Below are 20,997 nucleotides of genomic sequence, written 5' to 3' on the forward strand. Positions count from 1 at the left end.
AGCCTTTCGTCACGTCTCCGACGTCAACGCTGGTCCGGCCCAACGAGCAGCTTGCGTTATCTCCTTGCTGTTTGCGGCGTTTCAGTGCCAGCGGGCCGCCAAATTTACTTCGTCATTCCGTCGGGCGCCACGGTGCGATGTAGCGCGAACCCCGCTCCTTGGGCTTTTAGATACTACAGGCACGGCGTCATATTACGTCATATCAGTCTGTAGCGTCGACGGCGAACTCCGCAGATAGCAAGGCGATAACGCAAGCTGCTCGCGGGCCGGACCGGCGCCTACCTCGGAGACGTGACGAAAGGCAGGGGGGCGGCGATATCGACGACAACGACGCTCTTTTTGCAGCCAGTTTCGGTTTCAAGGAGCCTGCCAGGGGGAATTAATTGGTCGCTTAGCTCTCACATGAACTCCGCTATTGAAAATTTGATCGTTGGGATAGGTAGTGTCGAGGACGGGCTCCAATGTACTCATTTGCTGTAGTCACCTATTGTTGATAATTAGAAAGTTAATTAGCGCAACTTTGCTAATTACGCACGTAAGTGTGGAAATTGCTCTGTATCTAGAGGCCGCCAATCGGTGCACTAGAATGGTAAAGATAACGTGAACAAGATATATATTTTGCTAATTTTAAAAATTTGGTGCAGCTAAGAAAAAAACACCCTGTATATATATATATATATATATATATATATATATATATATATATATACAGGGTGTCCCAGCTATCACGCAGCACGATTTAAAAAAAGAGGAACGGCGTTACGCGAAGCTAACCTAGCGCGTATTGTTTCCAGTACAGTGGAGTAGCCGTCAGTAATCTTTCGGTTACTGATATTTAATTAGTGAATTGTAATTAATTATCTAACTCGAGAAGTACTGTCCTAACTATCAAAGTTCCAATAAGAAAATTGTAGAGCAACATGAAAAACTCCCGATACAGCTTTCTGTTGCTCAATACGTGCTATGTATATATGTGTTTTCTCAGAGTGTGAAAGGAGCCCGCGAATACACGTATAACTGCCGCGCGACTGGTCGCTCGAGGCACGCTGCGTGTATTCGCGGGCTTGTTTCACGCTCGGAAAAACTTTTATGTAGCACGTACTGAGCAACAGAAAGCTGTATTCTGAGTTTTTCATGCTGCTTTACAATTGTCTCATTGACACTTTGACAATTAGGACAGTACTTCTCAAGTTAGATAATTAATTACAATTAGCTAATTAAATCTCAGTAACGAAAAAATTACTGGCGGCTACGCCACTGTACTGGAAACAATACGCACGAGGTTTGCTTCGCGTAACGCCGTTCCTCTTTTTTTAAATCGTGCTGCGTGGTAGCTGGGAGACCCCTCATATATATATATATATATATATATATATATATATATATATATAACCACCGAGATAGCGATTTACCCACCAGCACCCGGCACACAGGCAACCACGCCAAATGTGGGACAGTATCGGCAAGGAAAGCGTCGCTTTAAATTTCTTAACATTAAAAAACACAAATCACCTGATCGATCTAAGATCTCGTGTGTTGTGCATCGTTTATTTCGTGTATTATGTGTATTTCTCGTGTTCTCGAGTATCGTAAAGTTCACGTGTTTGCAGGCGGTTTTACGCATTTCTTTTTTCTATCGTTTCATCGTATCGCAAAGTCTTTCTGGATCTGTTTTCTCTGCCGATCGGAATGGGAGAGCTTGCAGTGGGATGAGAATAGATTCGGGTGGTTTGGCTACTCTCGGTCACTTTCGGTAATGTCAGCGTGGCAGGCCACACAACGATATCCAAAAGAGAAATGGCCCCAACACCAATTAAGGTAAGAAAAAAAAGAAAAAGAAAAAAAAAGCGGTGAGCCTTAGCGAGTGGGCTTCGGAGCGACAATTATCAATCTGCCGCATGTACGTTCGCCCTGTATTCGAATTCCGCTGTGTGTTGTTCTCTAGAACTCCTGCATATAAACTTCCCCCCCTTCTTCTTCTGGTGAGGCAGGCCTTGCGACAATGTTTAGGGCTACTTGAATTTGTAGTAAATAAAGTTTTACATCTCGAAGATAGCATCTCTTTTCTTGCTAGGCGTTTTCTATTGTTAGCTCTACAATAATTTTTAAGGTATATGAATCCCCCATAAGGCGTTCACAAACAGTTTTTATCACCCAGCCGGATTTGTTTTTTGGCTTGTGCTGGCCGGAATTCTACACACCTCAAATCATTTTTCTACAAACTCTACTAGATCAGTTAAACCTCGAAATTTGGCAGGTGGCTCCTGTTTGCTGCAATATCAATTTCATTAAAGTTCAGTTCAATTATATATTTTTTTAAATGCAGAGCTCACCAGCTGGCGCGCGATTTCACGACCCGCGCAGCCGTCAACGGCCATCCTGGTAACGAGGCTTATATCGATAAAAAAACCCATTCTGCACCTTTCACGAAATCGTCTCACATTACCGCTTGGAAAGAGGTGGTTCTCTCCTCCTCAACCATAACTAAACAAACCACAAGCTAGCACGTTCAGAATGCTACAAACCCACACGTACCCCACTCCGTGGTCGTTTAGCAGGATAGACCCTGATTTCCCGCAGTCGTGCCACAAATGCGGAGCCGATTCATGCTCTTTTGATCGTATGCTCTGGCTGTTCGGAGCCATAGAAAACTCTATACTTGCCACAAAGGAACAGTGGGAGGAATTCCTCAGAAGTGACCACCACAACATCCAGCTCCAGGCAGTCCAGAGGGACCACGACATATCGCAACGCGATTTCGCCTCCCGGTGCCATCGTGGGCGCTGCCACCGACTTGACCTGAGGGAGCCTTCGGCTCCCCCTGGCCACAGTTTCTCAAGACGAATTAAAGTTCTTGTCACCGTCACTAGCTTACCACATTGCTAAGCCCTATCCGAAATGATTACTTTTCGCACATATGATCAAGGCAGTTATTGCCACTGAGGCTTCCCAAAATGAAGAAACGTGTTCAATTGAAACATTTTGTCCTATTCTCGATTGGTCGTTTTCTCTTCGCCTCCCAGACTTCATACCGATCTTTCTAGCAGAATTTCTAGCTGTAATACTAGCCCTCCATAAACTAAATACTTCAGAGCGTTCAACAATGGTCGTGACAGATTTTCTGTGTTCGTGCTCCTCTCTCACTGCTTCTGTTGACTCCCGGCTTTTGCGAGCTTTCAAATCGTTAGGGCCCCCTTATTTATCTTTGATTAGATTCGTTTGGGTAGCAAAGCATAAGGGTCTCTGTCTAAACGAAATGGCAGATTCGTTGGCGAAAGCGTTCCTGAATGGCTTGGTTATTCAAATCCTACCGGCATTAGGTTTCATCATATGGGCTAGATTTCGGAAACAAATGATGCTTCGTGAATTTCACATCCCTTCTTTAACAACCAACAGACGACAGAAGATCGATCTCGTGTGATGATATCGGTCACCCTTCTTTCCCTACAGTGAACAGCGTCCGCATAGCTCTGAGATCTTCGTCTTTCTGTCTTTACTTATTCCTACGCTGCAGTCTCAATGCAGCAATACCAGACTTACATTTTTACTCATATTTTAACGCCTTATACACAATGCGTTAGCTGAAACAAGGGGAAAGCAAGAATGGCATTCCGGGCTTCTCGTGCCCCTGCAAGCACATGCAGCCTATAGCTTGGAGGCTGGATTTTACATTCTTCTTTCATCACGAGGCTCGGAGAGTGCTCGATCTCAACGATAACCGTGAAAAAAAGGCTTGAGGGTCATGTTAGATCCAATTACAAAAGGCCAAAATGATGGAAAATGAAATAGAAGGTTAAAGAATATGGCCCTGAAGCACCTTCAACAGAATGCCCTCTCTCGCTTTACCTCTTTCTCTGTGCGTGTTTGTCCGTGTGTGTGTGTGTGTGTGTGTGTGTGTGTGTGTGTGTGTGTGTGTGTGTGTGTGTGTGTGTGTGTGTGTGTGTGTGTGTGTGTGTGTGTGTGTGTGTGTGTTTTAATGACGTATTAGAGGTAGCCACCCACTAAATCAAGCGAGCCAGGCCGCTTGCAAAGCCGAAGTAGATTAACGTGACTAGGTGACCGGGGTTTTCGAGAATGTCGTTTTGTATCGATTTAATTTGGCGATGGTGGAAAGTATTCTTGATGTGTCGATGAAGATTGAAAGTGGGACTGTGTAAAATGAGATGCTGCAAGTTGGCTTCACCTACCCATTGCAGAAGGTACGTATTCGGGGGGCCGACGTGTCAGTGCTCTTCTTTAAAAAAGATTAAATTATGGTGTTTTAGGCGCCAAACCCACTATATGATTATGAGGCACGCCGTAGTGGGGGCTCCGGATTATATTTGGATCACTAGGGGTATTTTAAAGTGCACCTAAATCAAAGTAAACGGGTGTTTTCTGCATTTCGCCCACATCAAAATGCTGTCGCCGTGGAATACCGTTCTTTCTGTCAGCGAACGTCTGCCATTTGTGAATTATGTCAGGGGTAGTGTCTGTGTTGGCACGTACATTGTTTATGAATATTTCCGAGGATCGGCTGAGGGTGAGACCCCTAAAGATTTGAGAAGCGGCATGTTTGAGTCTCTCCCCGTCAATGTACTTGAGGAAGCGGCGTACTTGTGCCATTTTAAGATTAGAGTTAGGCGGTGGTAAATCTTCACAGGGGTGGTCATCGATATCAACAGACCCACGCTGAAGAACTTGGACATAATAAGGTGGAACTCCACATTGTGAGATGGCAAGACCATGCCCCACCTCGTTACAAAATGGCACTTTCCTTACCGCTATCCATATGAACCTGATAACTGGCCTTTTCACGACAAAACCATCACTGAGCCACCATTCGGGCGACTCCCCCTTATTTTATGAAACAGCTTTTATTCCCTTTACCCCTTTCCCCAGTACAGGGTAGCAAGCCGGTATTTACACAGGCTAACCTCCTTGTCTTTCCTTTTTCTTTCGCTCTCTCTCGCTTCCCCACACGACAGCTGTGTCCAAATTCCGCCTGACTTCACCCATTTCCGGTTCGATGCCGCAGTAAAAAAGCGGAAAGCGAAGCAGATATAAAGTCACCTCATGGCACCAAGAAAGGTATGTTTGGGCTATTTATAGCCGAACTGCTCAACAATGATGCAACTGAGGTCATGGACTGAGAGCGGGCACTCATATCCACCGTCTGTCTAAAATGCGTTCAAGAGGAAACCTTCTAACGCCATGGTAGCTCAGTGGCTATTATGTTGCTGAGCTCTAGGTAGCGGGTTCGATCCCGGCATTGACGGTAGTAGTATTTCCGAGGGGGCGAAATGCAAAAACATCGTCCACTTCTAAGTGGAAGTGCAGAAACACTATGGTGGGAAAAAATATCCTGTAGTTCATGTGTCGAAACGGAAAACCTAACAATTTTTTTTATTTAGCCTATAGCATAAAGAATCTTTCTCCTTCATTAAGGATACGTGGCACCGCAATCGCAAATGTTAAGCTTGCTTTGAAACCAAGCAACTAAAAAGCTCAGAACGAAAAGTTGGCCAAAGAAAAAAACTGTGAGGCTACCCTGAACATCACCATTTGATGCGCGCGTGCTATGGCCATTCTCCTCGGGCCGGAGATGTGCCTTCAATTATTTCTGCGTCCCAACATTCCACAAAGATGGCTTAACCGCCTATATAAAAAAAGCACGATCAACATCAAAATCTGTATTTACAGCACATAGAAGCAATTTGAGTGAACATAAGTACGTTGAATTAACACCAAAAATCACGCTTGAAATCGGTTGCACTTGGCCACACGTAGTGACCTCGCTACGGTGGCTTGGAACGTCCTTCGTCAGCCTCAAGACTCCATGCTCGAACTACAACAAGCGACGAATGCGACCATGGTACCAGAGACGAAAGTGTGCGGATAGGCCGCTGGTCACCAAGGCAGCGACGACGCTGAGGTCAAGCTTCTCGGCATACAAACAACACCGAGGCCGTGGTGAAACAAGTCACTGGAGTGCGCCTGCTGCTGCTCTGGTGCGATGACCGGGACTTGGTGAAGCAGACAGAATGTTGGACAGAACTAAAATGGCAGCAACTGACCGGCGCATCCTGCCAACGTTGGCTGGCCTGCGACGGCTACAACAGAGTACTCCTGGTGACTCTGAAAGGAGGCGACCTGCCAAGAGAGAAAAGATCATGTCTGACTGAAGTGCAAAGGAAATAGTTGTCGGCTTCTTCATATGCTCATTGTGACTCACACAGATGCAAAAAAGAGAACTGAAAAAACAAGCAAGAGAGGAAGCTACACTGATCATACCATAATTTCAGTGTAGTATGCAGAAATAACTCTTATAGAACACGTCTGCCTGCCGAGACTTACTGTTGCACCAAATGCATTTATTGACGGAAATCGTGAGTTTTAAAGGTATCAACACTCATCACAAGCATCTAACAGAATAATTCTACCATTAGGACCTTGAATATCTGGCTGCTTGTTTTCTTCTTCAGATGATTATCTTCTTCGTTACCTTTTCAGACAAGATTTCTAGACTTCTAGAATATTGCGGTAGGCAAAAAAATGGCTTCCTCCCGCCAAGAAAACTCCTAATTTGCTTAATTTTTATATTGTTACAGAATGCGCGCTTCGAGCAAAGCCCATTCTTCCGGCATCGCACGCCGTCATTGACGTGTGATCGAAATTCCCATATACGTTTGCTGTTTCCATCCTTTACATGCGCTATAGGGGATTCAACTACTGTTGAGAGTCGGCGTAAGCCTGACATTGCGAAGGGCATGCGATTCATTGAATTAGTTTAAAAACGCACAATTATCCATCAACGCCTTTCAGCGGACTTAAGCGACGGCTTCTGTTATCTTTTAGACAGGACGGTTTACCACACTTTCGTGGTAATTATCGCATACAGTATTATCGCATTTGCGCCGTATAGTAAAGTATTGTAGAAGCAACATCATGTAGCTGTATGACAGAATGGGCTGTTCACGTCCACTTCAGTGACTTTACTCCTCCGGTAAACCAAAACACTTCTTTAGTCTGCTGAAAGCGATACTATAACGCTATGAGTGCTACCAGAGTCCTTGAATACTTTTAAAAGCGAAGCTCTTCTTTGTGAACCTAGCCGGGTTTCCGTGACCGTGGGTCCTGCGTGGCTGTGCTCTTGCCGAATGGGCCAACCAAACACAGCGGAGAACGTGCGATATCACAGTCACCGCCGCTGGATTCCTTGCACCACCCCCAGATGGCGCTCACCTCCGCGCATTCGCGGCGGTGGTGGCGGCGGGCGTGCGGGAAAAAAATAACCATGAAAACGCCAGGAATCCCCGTGATCTTCATCTTCAACAGTTGCACCACCACCACACGGCGCTCGCCTTCGCACATCTTCGCCATACTAAAGCATACAGCGTTATGGGGATACCATAGCTAAGAGGTGCTCCGGAGTATGTGGAAAGGTGTAATGGTTCCAAGGCTTACATTTGGAAATGCGGTTGTGTGCTTGAAGTCAGGGTGATGAAGTCAAGCTGTGCAGGGTGATATGGGCTGGCCAAATTTTGAAGTAAGTGAGGCTCAGAGTAAAATTGATTTTTAAGAACGACTGAGGAATATGGAAGAAAGTATATGGGGTGCATAAGGGTGTTCAGGTATTTGTACAGGCCAAACATTGACTCACAGCGGAGGAAAATAACTGGGAAGCTTACCAGCAAGTATGCGACCGGTATGGTCACAACACGGCAACGAAGAACGTCAAACGCAAAGTGAGAGAGGCTGAGACAGTGTCATGGGTGGCGGCAACGGAAAAGAAACCTGCTATGACTAACTACCTCAAGACAAAAAAATGAAATCAGGGCAGAAACAATTTATGATATCTTAAAGGGAAGCTCCTTACATTTCGAAGCGAGATCAGGATGCCTTAAAGTGCGTAGTAATAAAGCGAGGTACACCAAGGATGAAGACGCATGAGCTTCCTGCGGTAAAGCTAGAGAAACGATGGAACATGTTTTATTGGGAATGTGAAGAAATCTATCCAGCTAGCAGTCAAGGTTCCTCTGACCTGCTTGAAGCCCTTGGGTTCAGGGATAGCAGTGAGGAAGTAAACATGTCCGCTATAGAGATTACTAAGAGGCGCTTGGAGGTTTGATGGCAGAAAAGTAGGGAGACCACATACAACGGAGGAGTACAGAAACGTAAGAGTTCCCAGTAACGGTTCAAGAAGCTTGATGTTTGTAACTCCTTGTATTTGTGTTTTCTTAAAAATTAAAGGTAGGCCATTAGGAAAAAGAATAAAAAGAGCTTGGTGTCGCAACCCACCACCCCTTTTCAAAGGGGACGCTCAAAGCATCCATCCATCCATCCTCGTGCATCCGCGGCAGCGGCGGTGGAATTGCAATAGACTCTCTACAATCCTGAATAAAGCCTTCCGTGTGCTTCGTGTTCCGACTCTTTATGCATTCACCCAAATCGTCGCTGTATGCAGATTCGAACTCGTTGGATCTGCTGCTTTTTTGTCCATATTGCCACGACGAGCCTCCGTCTGGCCACGTAGGCTACACCAGAACCCTTGCTAGAGGGCGAAAATCGTACTATTGGCCTAAACTCGCCACTTGTGTTAAACGGTATGTCTAAGGCGGTCGTGAGTTCCAGCGCTGGAAGTCGCCAGCTGGGCAGCCTGCGGGATTACTGGATAATCATTGCCACAAATTATTTAAAGCGCTATACTTAAGCAAAGGCTCTGCCTTGGGGCACTGCGTCCGAGGTTGCGGAATTTTTTGTGGACAACATTTTATTGAGACATGGCGCACCTTTGTGCTTCATTATCGACTGAGGAACGGCATTTACGGCAGGGCTCATTCAAGACGTTTTCCAATTAACTTACACGACGCATCGAAAGACGACTGCCTATCACCCGCAGACAAATGGCCTAACCGAAACGCTCAACAAAACGATGACTGACACGCCATCTATGTACGTAGACGTAAAGCACAAAACGTGGGATGAAGTACTTTCGTACGTAACGTTTGCGTACAACACCGCTACGCAAGAGACCACACGCTCCACGCCGTTGTGCCTTATATACGGTTGTGAAGTCCAGACCATCCTTGAAGTAATGCTTCCATGCGACAGCTCTGATCTTCTTGACCAAGACGCTGAGCTCTTCGTATACAGCCAACCGAGGAAGCACGCCAACTGGCTGGCACGAACTTAAAGGAGCAACGGTTCGGGTTCTGGTCTGGACTCCTGTTCGCTGCAAAGGCCTATCCAAGAAACTGAGCCGGTAAGTGACGTCAATTACGAGGTTCTTCCTGACGGCAGCCAACCAACTCGACGTCGAAAGACAGTACACGAGATTGTGCACGTTGTGCGGCTGAAACCATACCGCGCTCCATAACCACCATAGTTTGTGGACCTTGTCGTTCTTTCGGTATTATTTATTTTTGTCATAGATAATCATTGTCTCAGCGGCCTTACCGTTCGTTCTATGACTGAGTGTCAGCAAGCGTTTGTGTGGGCATGTGTCTTTGTGCGTGTACTTCTACGGTCGCCCTGTATATTGTGTGTGCTGCTTTTAGCATCGAGTCGATGCTCTTCCGAGGGGAGATAATATTGCCACACCTTGCAACAGGCGGCGCTTAATTAGAAAGCACACGAATACGCGCGCCAGTCTGTGCGCCTTGCGCCGGCTCCTGCTTTCACGGGCGCCAGTGAAGAAGCAGACGAAGACCCTCCGATGCACGTGTGGGCGCTTGAGTTTTCCGTGTACTCAACGGTTAGAGACTCGGGCTCAACGCTTAAACTCTGCTGCCAATATCAAAGCATCAAAGGGCCTTGGTACTATTGATTTTGGGAAAATCGTTTATGATGTGAAACAATGCTGTTGGCAGAGCTTTTTGGACATGCAGACCAATGCCTTATAACTTAACCAAGGCGATAAAAGTTCAGGACATAATAAATACAGTTAAATGCGTATAAAATGTCTATACTTTGTTTTCCTGTAATTTAAAAGGGAGCTTAGGAGAGGCCACGTTAAACTTTCCATCATATAACAGAAAAGCGACCAAATAAGTGGCTACTGCCGGCAGAATAGGTATCGTATCTTCTTAAATATCACCCTCCGTGGCAGCTCAGTGTCTATGGCGTTCCGCTTCCGAGGACGAGTATGTGGTTTCAATGCCGGTCAGGGCAGCCACATTCCTAAAGAGGTAGAAGGTGAAAATGCTGGTGTACCACGTACACAGCGCACGTTCAGGATCCTCACTAGTGGACATGAACCAAAGACCTCCACTGTGGCATACCTAACTTTGAGGTCGTGGCTTTTGCACGTATTCCAGAATTTATTACAATATAGTTTTTTTTATTTTCGCAATTATCATTGGGCATAATACGTAAAATGCACAAGTGCAAAATTTTGCACATCCCACGCACTGTGGCAATCAAAGTAAACGAAGCTTTCTGGGCTGTTTGCTTTGATTGACGACAATTGGCGCTGATGTTGACGGCCAGTGTTTAAGTTCTTCCGCATTTATTGCAATACGAGAGTGGTGAATTGATACCAAGCGTTACCTTGCGTGTATCACTTGTGTTTGTCTACATTGTACACAGAACACACAGCGAGAGGTGTTTTCTTGAAGCGTTGTTGTGCGCCATTGTTCATAGCCTGCACTGGCATTGCCTCACACGGTGCATGGCATTGTGGCAGAAGTGGGAAACTTTAGATTTTAGGGCTCTCCATGCTAAATGCGCAATTTGATTCTCAGACACATGATGGGGCAACTCTGGAATAATTTTCACCACCTGGGACTATTGAACGTGCCCTTAAATCTGATGGCAAACGCGTTGTCGCATTTCGCCCAGGTTGAAATGCGGCTGCCGCTGTCGCTTTGCATGAACACGCGACCTCGAGCAACTTCATAGCCACAAATCTACCACGGCGGGTACAGAAGTGTCGATTTGATAGGTGACCGCTTCCGTAGTATGATATACAGGATGTTTCAGTTAACTTGGGCGAAATATTTAAAGTATGCAAATGCTACATAGCTGTGCAGAACCAAGGTAATGTTTCCCGTCGCTTGGAGTTAAACAGTGCAATTTTTTTGCTTTCCGCCTGATTAGATAATTAGTCCTAATTATTTATTCAACCTAATTATTATAATTAGATGAAAAGTGTCAATGAGAAAATCGTAGAACAACATGACAAACTCCCGACACAGCTTTCTGTTGCTCAATACGTGCTACCTAAAAGTGTTTTTCCGAGCGTGGAAGAAGCTCCTCACGCCTCCTCGATCATTCTATGTACACCTCCCCTCTAGCCTGTTGCGCGTTAGAACAAAGGTAAGCGCTGCAGCTTGTGCAATGCTTTTGCGGGGGGCTCACGGATAATTAGAGCAATCGAGAGGATATTGTGGCAACTCAATGGAAAGGTCCAAACGAGTTTCTCAAGCCTTCTGTTCCCTCTGCCGCGCTCCTGGTATGCATATACACGCTCTGAACCACCTCCCGACGTGGCGTGACAGACAGCAGTAGCAGCAGTAGCAAGCAGCAATCGCCGCAGCAAGCAGCAGCAGAAAGCAATCAAGAAGAAGAAGCAGCAGCAGTGGAAAAGTCAAATTTAGAGGCAAACAAATTAAGCTTTGCTTTGAAAGTAATGTGGGCATTCGGAGCCTGCACCATCAACAGCTGTTTGGCAGAACTCTTTTGTTGGGGACTCGGTGGCTTGGAATATCTAAAACTTGCCACACTGGGACAATGAAGGTTCAATGAATAGGTTCATTGGGATTCCTGCACCGTAATTTCAGTCAGTTACCGGATAACTTATGTTCCTACTTTACTTGATTACGATTGCATGTCTTAGGATCCGTACGTGGCGGATCTCACAAAACAAGTCAAAATAGTGCAGAATAGTGCAGCTAGGTTTGTTATTAATAATTATAGTAGAACGTTAAGTATGACAGAAAGTAAAATTAAATTATCGTGGCCAGCATTAAAAGACCGACGAAAAAATGTCAGGTTGAAATTTTCTCACGCTGTTTAATATTCTAAAACAGGGATTGAGAGAGAAAGATATATGAAGTCGTCTACTTATATGTCGATGAGACACGACCATGCTCTCAAAGTCCGCGAATTCCCTTTCAGGGGTGACATTTTTCGCTATTCTTTTTTTGTTCAATGTATAGGATAATGGAAAGCTCTTTCGATTGACAAGAGTAGTATTGAAAACAACAATGCTTTTTATCGCGCTTAAGGTATGTGATCACTTGTTTATTCCTTTACAATGTAACCACTACCCGCCGCGGTGGCTCAGTTAGCTAAGGCGTTGCGTTGCTGAGCATGAGGTCGTGGGTTCGAATCCCGGCCGCGGCGCACGCATTTCGATGGAGGCGAAATGCAAAAACGCCCGTTTGCTTGCATTGTAGTGCACGTTAAAGAACCCCACGTGGTCCAAATTAATCCGGAGCCCTCCACTACACCGTGCCGTATGTTTTACGTTGGCACGTAAAACCCAAGCAAAAAGGAGTTACAATGTAACCCTCCTGCTGTAATGCCCGCATGGGCGAAGCAGGTATGCCATAAATGAAATGAATAAAGGGTCCATGCTGGTGTCGGCCAGTGCGAGAAAGTGTTCTACCCAAGGTGACTTGCAGATCATCTTATCAGCATCGCGTCAGCGACGGGGTAAACTGTACATAGCCTTAAAAGGAAGGTCTCGCAATGAGTTAGCTCCTATTTCCATATAGATATGCATGCGAAGCACGCGCTAATAAGAAACCCACCAATGAATCGATTACACCAACCTATATTTAGTTTAGGAGAGAAAACTAAGTTGCACCAAATTTTGGAAGGAGACTTTAGATTGGAGCGTGATGTTTCACAAGAAATCACAACTGGTAAATTAAAAAAATATTGTTCACGAAGTTTGGCACTCCAAACTCGACGCAAAACATACAATTCTGCAAATTGCTTCCTTTAAACCGTCTCAAGCTAACCGAGCCTACGTAAAGTTGCTCACTTGTTTACAGGGGTTTTGCAAAAGCCCTACACACAAGTTAGTGTTATACTTCAAAGCGATATGTTATGTATCATTCACCTCTTTGACCCCCTTCTCTATATTCTTCTTTCTTTCTGGCGTTTTACGTGCCAAAACCATATCTGATTATGAGGCATGCCGTAGTGGGGGGCTCCGGATTGAGTTTTACCATCTGAAGTTCTTTAACGTGCACTACAACGCAAGCACGCGGGTGTTTTTGCATTTCGCCTCCATTGAGATGCGGTCGCTTCTTGGCCTTTTGGGTAAGATCAAAGTGTTTCACTGTCAAACACAAGATAGGCCAGTGGGCACGACTAACCTCCGTTCCGATCTTGTTCTTTGCAGGGGCGAGGAGGCGATCATCGTGGACATCATTTGCCCGTTTGACAACCGGCCTGCAGCCCTGAACGAGGCTGGCCAGAAGAAGGAGAAGTGCCATCCCGTCCAGGGGTACCTGCTGCGGAAGTTCCAGACGGTGTCCGTGGAGGCGATCGTCGTCGGTGCGCTCGGATCCAGGGACCCCAGGAACGACCGCAGCATCTGGAAACCTGTACGTCGAGCACATCACCGCCAAGTGAATAAAAACTTCACTAAACAGTCACACACTACACTAACATACACCTCCATGCGAGTTGAAAAACTTCCAACAAATATTTAAGACGGGCTAAACTAACACGCACCTTCATGCCTGCCCCAAAAAACAAACATCACATCTCAAGTGTCTTGGGTCATTCATTATCAGTTCTTTTTGGAAGAAAAATGTTGCAAACATTTTTCTAAAAATCTCTTCTCTATATTACACCTCTTACTATTTTTACTGTAGCGGCGGTGTAAATCGTGTCGCCAGTGAAAAGTAAGGCAGTTACGATGGATGTCGGCAGCCTTTCCCTGTTCACTTCCCTATTCGAAATAAATTATTACTGTTACTCTTAGCCTTAGTAGTCGGATGCATAAGATTGCGGCATATACAAACCTTAGATTACTTTGTGGTATTGAGTTACGAACCTGATGCATTTCTTTTTTTTTAATTTTCAATTACCTGCAACATAAAAAATTGAATGTTGATAGTGGAAATATTTTCTAACAATACACGTTTATTTATACTCTCTCTTTACGTTAACACCTTTCGCTGTGAAAGCTAAACGGCTCCAAATTAGGCGCTAATAAATGTAGCCTACGTGGCCATATCCATGTCCCAGCATCGATATGGTATTTACAACAGTCGCCATAGTCCCACCACTGAAGGAGTAGCACACCCGGCGTATGCGGCTTTTGATAAAACTTCCACAAATTGAATTGATATGAATGGAGTCTACTGCTGTCCTTCGGCATTCTTGTTGCATTGCAATCTGGCTCACCTCGTGTTTAGCCTCCAAAAGCAGCTGCATGGAGATGGCATGCCGTCCATGTGGCTGTTACACTCGGCCTTAATGCAATACATCGTTGTCAGCCGACAGGACAGCGTGTCGTGGGCATGGATTTGCGGCATGTTGCCCAAGGCGCCAAGTCGATACACCAGCGAAGCCACGCCGCCGCACTCCAGGGCCAGGCGAATTCGGCTCAGGCCAGTTCCCACTCCACGTGCCATCAACTCCGTCAAACTGCATGGACAACACACGACGAAAATGAACGAAATGTTATGCGCTTTTGTTGCGCGACAATTTCCAGAAGACTTCGCGTATTGAAATGAAGACTTCCCCGTTTCATTAAAAGCAAACGTCACCTTCTGAATCAAGACAATGATGGGACTTGTCATCCTTCATCCGGGAAAAACAAGAATAGTCAATGTCTCTCTGCCTAGTTGTGTTTCTTTTTTATCATGCATACCCAAAATGATTCGAAGGAGGTCTTTATAGGAATCTCGAGCTCTGAGCTTGGCTTCTATGGCAAACAGCTATTGCTCATTGCACTTTAACTATGTGGGCAGTGCTATTCAATGAAAAGCACTATAAGTTAAAGTAGTCCCTGCTGCTTTGAAACGTACCTTGCATTTCTGCAGCTCTACTTATTCATTGTCTGACTTAAATGCTGCATACATGAATTCTTGCATATAACATGAAATTATAATCACAAATTTCCCAATACGATAAGCATCGATCCGCTTGAATAATCATCAAAATCAATAGCTAAATAAAACATGAGTGCTTGGTCAGCTGAGATTTTATTACAATTATAGCAACGATTGCTGAATAGTGAAAAAAGAACTTTCTTTCTCTCTTTTTCTTCAATAATTCGCTGATTATGTTTATATAAAAGCAAGTAGTCTAGGGACCCCTTTTACAACTCCTGTGAGAGCATTCGGGTTCCATCTTTATACAATACCAATGTGAAATAATTCGTGTAATAAGAAACTAGTGAACTTGTTACACATACTTTGAACATCATCACGTCTTAATGTTTTAGATCCCGCATACCGCCACCATGCTGTGCGTACTTCTGTACACTAAAGGGTCCGCATGGATAGTATGTGAAGGTAAAGCTTGAAATGGAACAAGTGGCACGAACCGAAAGATAGAAGAAAGAAAAGAAGCAGATGGCGTTCTCCAGCACGGCTGAACAGTGTATCACAATATCACTTAGAGGAAAGTGGCGTTTAGCGCATAGCTGGAACTTCAGGTACCGCCGCGAAGTACAGGCTTTTGCCATCTACTCCGATTTCTTCGTTCAAATACCGTAGATGTGAAACGGAGAAGTGATGTTGCTAGACAACATCTAACTCGATCATTTTCGAAGGAAATAACTTCCTTTTAGGGGAAAAATATTAATTCCATCGAACTGTGGTAGCAGAATCTTGATTTCAGGTCTATTAGTTCCTACAAACAGTGCCACAAATCGCTGTATTTCAAAAAAATGAACCAAGAAGCTTGCAAAGTCATAATTCTACAGCAAAAACATCTCTGTTCAGTGAGCTACGTATTCTTGATCATCGTAAATAGGCAAATGTGTCATGCGAGCCGACAGCTCAGGAAAACGTTTTTTCAATATGGATGAGGGTGTTACAAAATGCCTATTCTGAAAATAGTAATACCTTTATGAGCACTGTGTATTACCTGATTTTTGTCCGAGTTCGATGACTGAATAGGAACAGGTTACAAAGCTTTTGTGATATCGCTTTTATTTCTCATTTATTACAGTTGTAAGGTCGATGCTTTTTTTTTGCGACATTAAACTTTCTTTTTGTCTCAAGAAAGAAGGATTGCAGCAATGTATACCACCGACACTGCGAAGCAAATAAAATGACTTATCGTGACGCAGCTGCTCATCATCCTCAATAAAGCCAGGCAGACTAGTCAACCATAGTCAAAGCGTCGGCAATATATGACGCTGAACAAGGTTGCAGAGCGGTAAACGTAGCGAAGTGGAAACGCGAGCGGAGACCGCGTAAACTCGCCCTAAACAATACTTATTGATGCGAAAGCATCAAATGGCCCAATGTGCGAGATAGCCGGCGGCGTCTGTAGCAGCGAAAGGGCACCTGAATTCCCATTGGCTGTGCCGCCACGTCACGTGCAACCGTCGAGGGAGCAGAGCGGGCGAAAGGGTTCACCTGCTGCCTCGCTAGCGCTCCAGCTGTTGCGTGAGGGAGAGGACACAGCCGCGACGCCACGTTACTCTCGCTCTCGGAAGCCGGCGCGCGTTCCGTACCTCTCTCTCTCACCCCCACTGGGCTTAGCTGCTGCGCGCGCCCGCCGGCTTTGGTGGCTGCTGCTGCTTGCTTGCTCGGGTAGCACGTACCGCTGTCGCACATTACTCCAGCGCAAAAGTCGAAGGACTGCTCAGCGGCGTTCTTGCACAGGTGAGTGACTGTGCTTGTGAAATGTAGCCTGTGAAGCTTCGTGAACTCCAGTGTACATACTTTGCGTACGTTGGCTGGTCCGCGTCGAACTTGCCTGCTGCGGCGCGGTGCACGCTTGCGCCCTGAAAGCTGGGATAGTAAAGATGTCTTCTGCCTTCCGCTGCGCAGCGTTTCGTACTGCACAGACATCGCTCGTGTTCGAGTACGTGTTCGAGCACCCGACGGACCCGCAACGCGTCGGCATTCTTGGAACAGCTCAAATCACGTGCACAACGATAAAGCACATCACGAGAGACTCCCTTCGAATTGAAAATGCTGAGGGAGCGATGCACCTGAGCGTCTATAGGCGAAACTGAGACATCAGCAGTCGTGTACGGTTCCGGTACTTTCGCCATTTCCGCATCACTACCGCGAGGCGCATGTGTCATCTGTTTAGTCGCTGTGTAAAGCCTGTTAATAAGAAAATGAGAAAATTACCACCCTGCGACTTCGCCAAGATTGCATTCATAGGATATGCTATGCATTTATAGCCCGTTTAGCCCAAGGGAAATTTCGTTACAGTTGGCCTCTTAGTGTCGTTCTGATTTTTTTTCTGCTTCTTTTTAAGCTTTGTGGAGTGACTGTCTCTCATGTCTACTCGAGTTTTAGATTAAAACACGATGAACCTAGCCACAAAGCTGGAGAGTAATACATGTCACAGAAATAGAAAGGGACCATAAATATATATTTAATTTTATGCGGTTTTCTACAGCTCCAGTTCCGGCCAGATGCGCGATACCATGGTTGCATGAAGAAATACATACAAGACTCGGCATTGTAGAGGGTCACAGAACAGCGTTGGCTGGGTGAAAGGGCTTACCTTGCTAAATTGGTCTTCCTTGTTTTTATATTATTTTGTTCTTTGTTATTGTTTTAAATACCGCTATTTTTTCCCACACGCTTAACGTGCTCTTTCCGCACACGAACTTGCTCGTTCGGGACACAAAGAAATTGCTGTTCTTCGTCTTTCTGGGGTTTTACGTGCCAAAACCAGTTCTGAATATGAGGCATGCCGTAGTGGAGGGCGCCGGATCAATTTTGACCACCTGGGGTTCTTTAACGTGAACTACCACGCAAGCACACGGGCGTTTTTCCATTTCGCCTCCATCGAAATGCGGCAGCCGCGGCCGGGATTCGATCCATCGATAAAGAAATAACTGGCCTCAGTATATAACGTCTCTTTCGAAAGATACCAGGCTAACAGACTTGTTATTGAAGCGGTCACTGCTGGCCTTCTGCGTTTCTGCTGAACTCGACGTTGGCTTACCTCGCATGCAGGAGGGTGTAGTGACCAGGTGGCACGTCATCTGTGTCACTGTTACTCTCGGCTTTCGTCAACCAGTACGTCAGCGTGTCGCACAGGTGGATGGGCGGCTTGCAGCCCAAGACACCGATGCGGCACTTGGGAGAGGCAAGTGCACAGCACTCCATGCCCTGGCGAATCCCTTTCACGCCAGCGTCGACTCCACGCGTAATCAACTCGTCCGAACTGCGTTGGCAATATACGACTTAAATGAACGATTTCTTTGAAACGCGCTTGAAACGACATGTTTTTAAATGCGCGACTGCGCTTCAATGCAGATTCACAGTGCACTGTCCTGTGCCACAGTTGGCAGCATCTTGATTACGTCTCCTATTATTTCAAATAAATTATGGAGTTTTACGTGACAAAACCGCGATCTACTATGAGACGCGCCGTAGTGGGCGACTCCGGAATAATTTGGACCACCTGGGGTTCTTTAACGCGCGCCTAAATCTAAGTACACGGGTGTTTTCGCATTTCGCTCCCATCGAAATGCGATACGCCTCCCATTTCGTTTTTATTTATTTTTTACAGGGGAACTTATATACAGCCTCTTATAATCGAATGTTGACCACGTGGAACAGTGAGGTCGCACAAAAGGCGCCTTCTTTAACAAGGAAAGTCTCAATATTCCCATGTTCTTTTTTTCTTTTTGTGCTTTTATTTCCCTCCTGCCGCTTGTGGGCAGCCATATTGTACACGGAATCGTAAATTGTGCATGTTCTAACAATATTTTGTTTTCTTTCCATACGGTGAAATAAACATCTCCAACCATGTATTTTGGTATAAATTGTGTCGCTAATAAAGGTGCATGAAGGCAATTGTATCGATTAATACACAAGAACTCATTTTCAAGCACTAAAATAAATTTAAAAGGAAACATTGGTATATCTTATTTGTCCTGAGACTGGCAATTAGATATGTATTGAATGCTTAACCAAAGCCACCAAAGCTCGAATACACGAATATACATAGTGGGTGCTATTCTTTAATTAGGTCTGGTAGACGTACAAGCACCTATTGATGGACAGGTTCTCCTTGGTACATGTATGCCCTCTTTTTCTCTGTTTCTTACGGCTTTCTTTTCCTTTGTGATACCATCAAAAAATAAATGCGTCTTCGGCGGGCTATGCCTTCTTTCCCACATTAAGTGAATATGAACTCATTTTTTTCGAGGGGCGTTTAGAATTAAAGGTGCCTTGTGCAGCAATGCTGTATGCAATGTACAAGCAGAGTTGTCAGGATTGCTTATCCTCTTTTACTCGTAACCTCGGTGTAAAAGTGTACTCTTTAGGCGGGGACACTTCTCGGCTTGATTGGTAGACGCGTCCTACGCAGTGCCTTAAGAAGTGCATATTACGGATACATGAATTGACAATGTCGCTGTCTGAACATTGTGGCTGTCTGGAACATGGCCGCAACTGTGAAATGCGTGCGATTACCCACTCATTAGTATTTTCTGACCAGACTTTATTATTGTACTGCGAGAACAGCTTATTTATTGCTTGCAAACAAAAAAAAATGTGGTAGCTTAAAGCGTTGCGCCGTGCACTATAGCTTGACCATCAATCGCGCTGCTACGCAACAGCTATACAGCTATGTAGCTATGTAGCAACAGCTATACCTTCTTTGTAGGTCACTATAAAAAATAAAGTCTTTTCATTTCTCGCACAAGACAACCAAAGCCGTTAAATGACATCTCCCCCGCCGTATCGACATAAAGTTATTCCGGCCTTTTTACTGAGGCTGTTCGCAGTGGTCCTAGTACTTGGTTCATATAACAAGAATTTTTTTTTACCTGCATATCGGCAGGCCTCCTGTGTTGACCACCATCTGGTGCTGGGATTTTTGCACGGTGCCTAGTGCCTGCGTTGTACTGCGATGACGCAGGGCATCCTTGACGTCCATCTCAACGAGCAGGTCGCACTCGGGCCTTGGGAACAGTCTCCTCCGGCGTCCTGCGCCGCTGTCACAAGCCCGTTTGTCTACCTCGTTCCAAGGCTCGACCACGATATTCCGGTTCTTTGGGTGGATGTCGTTGATGGCCGCGCAGCTTGACATGTAGCACACGTTGTCTTCCGCCGCCTGCGGTCGCGGAACCAGTAGAGTCGACGAATGCGTCTTGCGGGATGGCGGCGGTTCTGGGAAGCTGGGTGCGCAGCCACGGAGTAAGTTAATTCTACTGCCACTGCCACTGGATACATCGACGCTCATAGCTGGAAGTCGGACGAATCCTTTTTTCTCCGGCATGCTGCAATATGTCACGAAGCGTTGCGCGTTCGAAAGCTCGAGCAATATTTTCCAATGCCAAATCGAGCTCTCGCGCCAGCGCACGAGCGCGTGGCCCAAGTGTCGTTCTTCTTTTTCCTTTACTCCATATCAAGACTTCTGCTACTACCCTCCACACACAAACACCACCCTTTCTCTGGTATCTCCTCGGGCCTTAGCCTAAGGCACGTTTAAGTTTGCATGCAAGTTATGGAATAAAACGTTGCAGTGAGAGAGAGAGTGGGACGGGGGGATAATAACCATTTTTTTATTCAACATTCTTGTCCACTGCCTTATGATTCCAATGCTGCACAGATGTGGGAAACCAGGGTTTCATAACAGAACCTAGAAGGCAAAGCATTGCAGAAAGTCACTACAAGAAACGCTTTGAGTAGCACCGTGACGGATGGTCTGTGAAATGGATTACCTTCCCGATTATTACTTATTTTATCCTGATGGCAACTATATGGGCGTTCCAAGCGCATTTCTGCCGTCTCCGTCGTCCTCGGCGTGATGTTCCGTATAAAGTCCAACGCTATAAAATTGTCGCCGCGCACCGTATGCTGCATGTGCAAGTGAAAGCGCGCGAGGGACGTGCGC

At 45.6% G+C, this 20,997-nt stretch overlaps 1 protein-coding gene across 1 annotated transcript in view; it reads right to left on the reverse strand.

Moving 5' to 3' along the window:
* Nucleotides 1-20,379, reverse strand: part of LOC125942646 (uncharacterized) — a 32,991-nt gene extending 12,612 nt beyond the window's left edge. The window contains exons 1-4 of the mRNA XM_049660857.1: nucleotides 19,928-20,379; nucleotides 18,094-18,315; nucleotides 14,350-14,592; nucleotides 13,311-13,539 (exon numbers count right to left, since the gene is read on the reverse strand). Coding sequence (XP_049516814.1) covers nucleotides 13,311-13,539; nucleotides 14,350-14,592; nucleotides 18,094-18,315; nucleotides 19,928-20,379 — 1,146 coding nt within the window. The remainder of the gene's footprint in view (nucleotides 1-13,310; nucleotides 13,540-14,349; nucleotides 14,593-18,093; nucleotides 18,316-19,927) is intronic.
* Nucleotides 20,380-20,997: the final 618 nt, after the last annotated feature.

The sequence above is a fragment of the Dermacentor silvarum genome, chromosome 1 (genome assembly GCF_013339745.2).
Source record: "Dermacentor silvarum isolate Dsil-2018 chromosome 1, BIME_Dsil_1.4, whole genome shotgun sequence".
NCBI lineage: Eukaryota > Metazoa > Arthropoda > Arachnida > Ixodida > Ixodidae > Dermacentor > Dermacentor silvarum.